General features: G+C 40.4%; 1 protein-coding gene across 1 annotated transcript; it reads right to left on the bottom strand.

Annotated features, from left to right (window-relative positions):
* Positions 1-6,609: 6,609 nt before the first annotated feature.
* Positions 6,610-9,615, bottom strand: LOC122089787. The gene is made up of 3 exons (XM_042659471.1): positions 9,500-9,615; positions 8,388-8,665; positions 6,610-6,890 (listed from the first exon to the last, which is right to left on the bottom strand). The coding sequence occupies exons 1-3, from the start codon at positions 9,613-9,615 to the stop codon at positions 6,610-6,612; spliced, it is 675 nt and encodes a 224-aa protein (XP_042515405.1).
* Between the last annotated feature and the right edge of the window lie 226 nt (positions 9,616-9,841).

The raw sequence follows: 9,841 nt of genomic DNA on the forward strand, positions 1-9,841 counted from the left end.
TGAGCATCTCATAGAGGAGTCTAGGAAACTAGACTTGGAGCTACTAGTGGAAGGTGTCACCTTGTCACCATCGGTATTGGTGGTACAACCTAGTCTGGTGGATAGGATCACTGCAGCTCAAGGTACTAATACAGAGTTGCAGAAGCTGATAACAGAATACAAGGAAGGAACCCAGAGGACCCATATTTCTCTGTAACTGAAGGTGAGATTCTCAAGTTCAAAGGGAGGTTATGCGTGCCTAGTGATGGTGAATTGAGAGAAATAGTTTTGAGAGAGGCACATAGCTCTCTATACTCCATTCACCCTAGTAGCACCAAAATGTATAAGGACCTCAAAGGATCCTACTGGTAGAAGGGGATGAAGAATAATGTGGCCACACATGTATCTAGATGGCTCATATGCCAGCAAGTCAGGGCTAAAAGACAAAGGCCCCATGGGTTATTACAGTCACTACCTATTCTGGAGTGAAAATGGAAGAATATTACCATGGACTTCGTCACAGGCTTATCCCGCACTCAGAAGTGTATGGATGTCATTTGGGTAGTTGTGGACCACTTGACCAAGGTAGCTCACTTTATCTTAATCAAGGTCACATTTTCTATGGACAAGTTGGCCAAGTTGTATATTGACAACATCATCCAGTTGCATGGTGTACCGATTAGCATCATTTCTGATCGAGATCCTAGATTCACTTCTAAGTTCTGGACATTTGTGCAGAAAGCTATGGGCACACAACTGAACTTTAGCATTGCATTTCATCCACGGATCGATGGTCAGTCAAAGAGGACTATCTAGACATTGAAGGACCTACTTCGAGCATGTGCCTTGGATATGAGTTACAGTTAGGATGAGCACATTTCTCTTATTGAGTTATCCTACAACAACAGTTATTAGGCCACCATCGGAATGTCCCCATTTGAAGCATAGTATGGTAGGAAGTGCCAGACTCCACTCTATTGGGACAAGGTTGGTGAGCAGCATATTCTGGGTCCAGACTTGATACAGGCTACTAGTGAGAAGGTGAATGTGATCAGAGAGAATTAAAGCAGCTCAGTCTAGATAGAAGAGCTACGCAGATGTCCGGAGAAAGTATTTGGAATTTGGGGTTGGAGATAAAGTATTCTTGTGGATCTCTCTAGTTAAAGGGGTAATGCGGTTTGAGAAGAAGGGAAAACTGAGTCCTAGATTTATGGGTCCTTATGATGTGCTGGAAAGGATCGGACCGGTAGCTTACAGGATAGCCTTACCACTTGAGTTGGAGAGTACACATGATGCCTTCCATGCATCTATGCTGAGGAAGTACATCCCTGAACCACTCATGTCTTGACTTACATACCTCGTGAGTTAGACGAGGATTTTTCTTACGTCGAAAGTCCAGAGAAGATTGTTGACCGAAAGGACCATGTTCTCCGCAATCGTGCCATTTTCTTCATCAAAGTGAAATGGATGAACCACCCAGAACAGGAAGCATCCTGGGAGTGGGAAGATGAGATGATGAAGCAGTATCCTGGATTGTTTGATTTACCAGGTATGTTCAATTTGGAGGGAAAAATTTTTGTAAGGTGGGGGGAATGCTGCACCCGTGCCCTGACCCGGTCTAATTTGAACTATTGTGATAGGTCTCAAACTGAAAGTGGGAAGTACAGTCGAGTTTGGCTGATGCCCTCCCATTGCCGAAGGGGGAGGGATGACCCCACATATTCATGCATTGCTTTCCAGTCCAACTAGAGGGTATTCATATCGTTCGATTCCAGACGGTGAGTGACCCAACACCCTGCACATGAATCTTAGCACGCACCAAAACTGTCAAAAGACCATGAGCACGGCATGCGAGACCAGCTAGTGGACAACAAGAAGTCATGACAACAAACTATCTTGACCACTAGAAATATGCCACCGGAAACAGCCTGGGCTGTTTTTGGTGACCAATCATACTACTAGTTGGGTTTGGATACCCGTGGGTCCTGCCACCCGCATCATGGACAGCCCCGGATGACCCCAAATCCTACCCCACACGTTCCTCTTAACATGAACATTCTATGGACCAAAGTGGTCGGGTCCACATTCCCAAAAAGTTGGATTAACCCATTCAAACTAGACTAAGGTTAAACCAAACAGGCCCTAATGCCCAACTTGCCATATAAGTGGAAATAAGGAATTCATTTCCTCATTTCTTACTTGTGCACAAAAGTTGGAGCGGAGAAAAGGAGAGAAAGGAAGAGGAAGAAGAGGAAGGGAAGGACTCACCTTGACTCCCGACTACCGCTCCATTTTCGGAATCCTTACTAGAGGTAAGTGCAACCTCTTCTAGTACTCTCTCTCTTCATTTTAACCTAGGGCAAGCTAGGTATAGAAGTAATCTTGGGCCACAAACCCTTTTAAGCTTGGGGATTGAGTGTTCCACCTCCCTGGTGCCATTGCTGAGCTCAAACCGAGTCTGGTGCTCGGATAGTAAGATTGACCAAATGACCACCTAGGGTTCGATCGTTCGATCGACGTATCTCCAAAACGGCTAAATGGAATGAGAATTTTAATAGCTTTGAATGATGCTAGGAACATCCCCCACAAACTCCATGGAACAAATCCCAGTGATCAAGCCCGAGGTGGAAGCCCCAAATCACACGGGCAGTTGTTGCACTGCCATTGGAAATAAGCCACCAGAAGCATTGGGGCTGTTTTCGGTGACCAACCCGAGCCTTAGGTGCTCTTTGTTAGGTCCACCATAAACAGGACTGATATTTTCGATGGATAGTCCCTGTTTCGAAGGGTGTTTCCGATGACTGTATTGTCACTGTGGGACTTTGCCTATACCCATTGAGGGTGACCCATGTGGGCCCTCTCGATGTTCCCAACACGTATTGACATTCAGATTACCTTTGTGCCTAGGACATTGACGTGCACATACCCTGAGGTCAGAATTGAATCAGACGATCGGTGGCCATACTTGAACCCTAATACACACAAGTCTAATTAAGGTGAGGGATGATTCCTTTTATTTTTAGAATGTTTAATTATTTTAGAATTTCTCACAAGTGTAGTTTTTTACATGTTTAATTATATTGCTCACATAATGACAATGTTCTATCATATGTTATATTTTTATGAATATGATATGAAATGTTTATAACATATGATATGAAATGTTTATGGATATGTATGGCGGGATTCGGTGTGGCCAAGGTGGTACCGGTATTGTGATCCCCGCATGTTTATTATATGTATGAAACAAAATCTAGTGTGGCCAAGGTGGAACTGGTACCATGATTGCCATATGCGTGTTGCATCCATGCATTGATTATGTGTATTAGAGTTAGTTATAGTCGTGGATTACACTTTGTGGCCAATGCGTTACCAGTATCGTGTACTCCAAGACTACATTTGGGAATGGATATGCTTTGTGGCCGATGGACATACCGGTGTTGCGTAGTCTATACTTAACTGTTATTATACATGCTAGATTAGGTAAACAGTCGTGGGTTACATTTTGTGGCCGAGGTAGTACCGGTATTGTGTACCCCAGGACTGTACTTGGAGATGGATTACACTTTGTGATCGATGTGTTCCTGGTATCATATAATTCATACCAGCTATATCATTATAAAGGCAAATAGCATATTTGTTGTTAGGCATCATTCCCTATGCTATGTCCCCTTGCCAACAGGGGGTAAGGTGTTGGATAACCCATTTGTGATATGTTTGATGAACCTTCCTGAAATGTCACACCCACAGTATGATATGATTGTTGTCGGAGACAGGAACTTGTCTAGCTTGGTTGATGGATATACCGGTGCCGTGACTCCTAGGAGGGGGCTATCAGGGGTTTGCTGAGTGACTATAGTCTTATACGGGGATCAACAAGCTCCTAATCATGGCTAGGGTTTGTATCCCTACGTAGTAGATGGTGGTTCTAATACGAGGGATACAACCTAGTGTGTCTTAGTAGCATATACCAAACTTAGTTGTATTGTTAGGTGGATAATAAAAATAAATGAAATTGCGTCATGAGCATCATGGACTATGTGTTTAATTTCTATAATCATGCTTCATAAATTATTATGCGACTGCTTTGCTTGGATGTGCCTGAGGCCCACCCTTCTCTAAGTGAGTTGGAAAGCTCACCCTATGTATACACCCCCCTTTTAGATGTTGATGCAGGTACGATTGTGCCTATGGCTTGTCACTCTCTTTCCTCCGGACCTGATTACAGAGTGAGCGACTGGTGGACGCCGGAAGTGAAGGAGCATGGCCAAGACTGTGCTTGTGATTTTTGTGCATACGCGGCACCATGAGGTGTTCGGTATATTTTTGTTATTTTGATGTAGATCTATGGATAATATATTTTTAAATGTATAAGTCTCGAATATTTGTAAATAGATAAACTTGTTTATAGATAATTACAATATCATTAGATGTCCCCCATTTATTTATGATTCCGCTATATTACTCTGATTCTGCTGTTATTGGTTGGTTTGTCCTATAAGATTGTAAATTGTTAAAGTACTGCAATCAGAGATCCTAGTAGGTTCGTAAGACAGGTAAGCGTCTTACTCACACCACCGGCATTCCAACACGGTAAGTTGGGACTACTGGAAGTGGGGTGTGAAAGAATGTGCCAGTGACAATAACCCACCTGCAAATTCTTCATGACACCCTTTCTTAATATATACAAATATGCCATCCTAGGAAAATTGCTATATTCGACTATTGTTTTATCCTTTTGGGGATGTGGGAGAATGGTTTCTGGGGATAGGGGTGAGTGATTCTTATGTCCAGACACATAGTAGGGGTGATTGATTATTTTGAATGACAGTCTTCTGCTACCCACCCCAACAACCCACCTGCAAATTCTTCATGTCAAAAACAAAAAATCAAGGAGCAGAAGATGTGGTGCACATTGAACCTAACAATCGACAAGAACAAACTATAGACATGCCCTAATAATCGGGTATGATCATAAACTTCTAGAGGAGCGAAATGGGGAAAAAAATAGCACATAAAACCTCATACCTTTGCTTCACCGGAGAGTATCGACTTTGCCAGAGGGTATTCTTCACTTCGTCAGAAGCAAGAGCACCTCTCTTTTGATGGAGAAGGTAACGGTTCAGTTGGGGTTGGAATTTGGGGATTTTGTTTAGGTTCAAATGTGTTAAAAGGGTATAATAGGTAGGAAGGGTAGTTAGGCCTTTTTAATTTCGAAACTAACACCAATGTAACGGTGTTAATTTTTTAGGTTTAAATGTAAAAACAAAACTACAGGGGGTGATGTAATTGAGACATAGGCGAGGGGTGGTGGATGTAAATTTTCTTAAATATAATATATTCATAAGGTAAAATACAAGGTACCTTATTAGTTAGTCTGGATTTTCTGAAAGCTTTAACATAATAAGACTAAAGATTTTAATTGGTCTTTTCATTCCAAAATGGAGTTAAGCCAAAGCCAAACCAGTAAAGTGCACCTTGATTTCTGTTTCCTACCTTTTTATGGTTTTCTTTAAGGAGCTCATTCTGGTTTTGAACTAATTTGGTTTTCCATAAATATTTACTTGAGAAAAAAAAGTAGATTTCCTATTTTATCAAAACTTTTCTGAATTCGATTCACTTATTCAATCCATATGGTTTCAATTCTTATTGATATTAAAAAAAACCCAAACCAAATCCATACCAATAAGCATTCAATTCGATTCGATATTTCAATTCATTTTGATTAATCCAATCGGTTCAAGTTGGAATTGGACACCCATAGGTAAAGTGTAAGACCTAGCCTTCCGAATAGATTTATTCCCCCCTCCCCTCTAGCAAAATAAATAAATATCATAACATAATGGATTAAATATATAATTTTTTTTTAATTAGTAATTGGAAGAATAATATAGTGGATCTGATCAAACCTTCATCAAGTGGTTGAGAATTTTATTTATTTATTTTTCCCATTCCATATATGATATATAATTAGTGACTAAACTAACAACACATTCCTGGTTCTTGATAATCCATAACAGTAGGATCTCCTTCACCTGGTTCTGAGTGCCAATACATGATTTTTATTAGATGCAATTTCTCTTTCATATACCGCCAAAATTTTTTTCCCCTCTACTTCATTTAAATTGCTAATTAATAGAAGCATCAACACCACCATAATCCTAAAACTCATCTTCGTCCTTCATGTTCCTCTACTATAACCCATCTCTCTCTATCTTTCTCTTTCTCTCTCTACTCTCTTTTTTCACTAAAAGATGTTGTGTAAATTAAAGAGAAAAAAAATATGATACAGGAAGGATAAAACCAAAATGAAATATGAAAAAATCTTGAAATTAGATTCCCACCTTCAGCATTGCCATCAGCAAGAAAAACAATCCAAGGATTTTAACCTAAAAATGAAAATCATATCGGCAATTACATGAATCTGAATCTAGGATGCTTGTTGGCATCCAATTACAACTCAGAGGAAAGCATAGGCAACCACACTCTCACTGGGTCGGAAGCGTCCATCTTTGTCGCCAATTTTGCCAGAAAATCCACAATCGAGTAAACCTCCCGATAGCAATGAGAAATCTTCCATTCAATTGCATCCAAGTAGGGACCTAGGGTCCTCCATCTTTGCAAAACAAACTAGGGTACAAAGCCACGAGAAAGAAGGGTGACCACAGCCACTGATTCACTCTCAATCCAAAGTTTCTGATCTTTGATGGATCTTGCATGTTCCAAACCAGAGATTACAGCCATAATTTTTGCTTCAAAATTTGACTTCACTCTTATTACATCTCTGAAATTTAGGATGACTTCAGCATTTTCATTTCTAAAGACACCCCCTGTGCCTGCTTTACCTGGGTTTCCTAAGGAGCAGCCATCAATATTCAACTTTATCCAAGGGAGGTCAAGACCATATTCCCCTGAGCCAAAAGAACCCAAAAGACAGTCTGTGCTAGTGCTAATCAGGGGTCCACCGCTCTTGACCCGAAACAGGGTTAAGTTTAGGTATAATTTCTCAACCAAATCATCGTAATGTAGACTTTAAATTGACTTTGTTTTAGTATACATAGTTATTTAAATTCAGCCAATGTATATATGTGTGATAACTTAGCCATACATGCAGAATAGGAATAATCATGGAAAATGTTCATTCTTAAGCATCTAGTAGGAAGACCAGTTGAACCGGGTAGACTGGATTCCTAACACCTTCCCAACTCTACAACCTGACACTTACCTTGAATCTCTGGACCAGACTAACTTTTGGGCCCACCCTCAGGTCCTAGGCCCATAATCCTAGGTGGTGACTCCAAACCTCTTTTTGTATGATCCCAATCCCCCATATTGAACCGTCATCAAACCCCCGTCTCAATGATAAACTTTACACTCCTACGAAATAGGCTTCCATGTGTCTCCTATTGGTGATATGGAGATGCGAGGCCCGTGGATAAGCACACACAATACACCCCTCCCTCATGAAAGAGAAAGAGAGGAGAGAGGACAGAACATATGCAAGTCCTTTTTTCCCCCTAAGAAAGGGAAGAGGGACCTCTTTTCTGGCCACTACCCTCACACCTGTCCAACCAAAGATAAGTTGAGAAACCCCAATAAAGTGCTGAATATAAGGCTCAACCTTATCCCTATACTTCAAAATTTTCCTCCAGACCAATGAACATTTCTGGTTGATCTTCACTATCCAAATTGAATCTTGTTTCAGATACCTACTATACACCCATTTAACCCAAATACCTTGTTTTTTATTAGCTATCCACCACACTTGCTTCATAATGCCACCCACGTTTATGTCCTTGATGCGCTTTATTCCTAGGCTACTTCCTGCTTTGGCTTACAAATAGGATCCCATGAAATAAGATGCCTTTTCTTCTTAAGAGATAGACCCGACCAAAGAAAATTTGAGAAGGTGGATTCTAGCTTGGAGATAAGATTTCCTGGTAAAACAAAAATTCCAGACCAATAGATGTAACTTCCCTGTAGCATTGAGGAGAGGAGTTGGAGACGACCGACATAAGATAAAAATCTAGCTTTCTATCCTTCCAGCTTATGTCTCACCAAATCAAGAATAGGAGCATAGTGTGTCAGAGATAATTTTCCTGAAATAAGAGGGACAACAAGATACCTAATTGGTAGCTTAGTATTAGTGAATTCCATCAATTCCAATAGTTCCAATCTACTAGTTTGGGTAAGGGCCCCTAAAATAATAAAGGAGTTAGCCTTATTGAGATGCAACCCAGAGTAGGAAGCAAACTCTTCTAAAGCCCCCAAACTAGCCATAACCGAATCATAGATGGCCCTCACAAAGATCATTAGGTCATCTATGAAAATAAGGTGAGAGAGGTGACTATCCTTACACCTAGGCAATAATTGAATCTTCCCATCAATCTCGACCTTTCTCCTCATACCTGAAAATACCTCCATGGCCAAAGTGAAAAGATAAGGTGATAGAGGGTCACCTTGTCTAATACACTGTCCACCAGAGAAGTAACCAGTTGGGTTCCCATTGATGAGGACTGAAAACATAGGAGTGCTAACACAAGCCTTGATCCAGCCAAGAAATTTGTCGGGAAAGCCCATTTTTTCCATTACCTCAAACAAGAACTTCTTGGTCAACGAATCATAAGCTTTATGCAAATCCACCTTAAGAACAATTATGGGGGAGGCAGCCTTCTGATCAATTCCTCTAACAATATCATGGCAAACTCAAATATTTTCAATAATTAACCTACCTTTGATAAAAGCTGATTGATTCTCACTCACTACACTTCCAATAACTTTTTGTAATCTGTTGGAGATGATTTTAATGATAACTTTGTAAAAGAGATTGCAAAGAGCTATAGGGCAGTATCCAGCAAAAGAAGATACATCACCACTCTTTGGAATGAGACTGATGAAAGTGGTATTAATTGATGGGGCATACAAGAATTGTTAAAAAACCAAACTACAGTAGTAGTCAAATCTTCACCCACTACACCCCAAGACTGCTTATAAATTCTAGCTCCGAAACCATCTAGCCCTGGAGCTTTAAAATCCTTCATTAAGAATACCACATCCTTAACTTCCTCCAAAGTCACACTTTCCTCCAATCCCTTTTGTTGATCAAAGGATAAGACCCCTCTCAAGGGAATATTGTCTAGACATAAACCCTCATCAATCAAATTAGTTCCAAAGAGGGCTTTATAGAAGGAAATATGTCATACCCCACTTTTAATAGTCCTAACTTACCAGTAGGAAAACTAGTGGTGTGAGTAAGACACGTACCTATTTTACGAACCTACTATGATCTCTGGTTGCAGAACTATAATATTTCGCAATCTCACATCATAAACTAACCAAAAGCAGTGAAATCAGAGTATAATAGCGAAATCATCAATAAAATGGGAAAATATCTAATGATAATATAATATCCATAACCAAGTTATTCTGTTATAATTATCCAAGACTTATAAATATTAATCCCAAAATATGCTATCCACAGTCTATATCAAAAGGATCAAAAGTACACTACACATCTCACGATGCGGCATAAGCATAGTGGTCACAAGCACATTCTTGATCATGCTCCTCCACTTCTGGTGTCCACCAGTCGCTCACATCGTACTCCGACCCGAAGGATAACGGGTCACACACCATTGGCACAATGGTACCTGCATCAACATCTAAAAGGGGGGTGTATACATAGGGTGAGCTTTCCAACTCACTTAGAGAAGGGTGGGCCTCAGGCACATCCAAGCAAAGCAGTCGCATAATAATTTATGAAGCATGATTATAGAAATTAAACACATAGTCCATGATGCTCATGACGCAATTTCATTTATTTTTATTATCCACATAACAATACAACTAAGTCTGGTAAATG

Source organism: Macadamia integrifolia, chromosome 9 (genome assembly GCF_013358625.1).
Source record: "Macadamia integrifolia cultivar HAES 741 chromosome 9, SCU_Mint_v3, whole genome shotgun sequence".
Taxonomy (NCBI): domain Eukaryota; kingdom Viridiplantae; phylum Streptophyta; class Magnoliopsida; order Proteales; family Proteaceae; genus Macadamia; species Macadamia integrifolia.

Excerpts from the sequence above, each read along its gene's own strand:
- LOC122089787 (XM_042659471.1), bottom strand. The coding sequence starts at position 9,615 with ATGGTGTGTGACCCGTTATCCTTCGGGTCGGAGTACGATGTGAGCGAC. Across the intron at positions 8,666-9,499 it reads CACTATGCTTATGCCGCATC|AGGAATTGATCAGAAGGCTG; the intron begins GTGAGATGTGTA and ends TGATATTGTTAG. Across the intron at positions 6,891-8,387 it reads GGCCATGGAGGTATTTTCAG|GGGAATATGGTCTTGACCTC; the intron begins GTATGAGGAGAA and ends CTTTTGGCTCAG.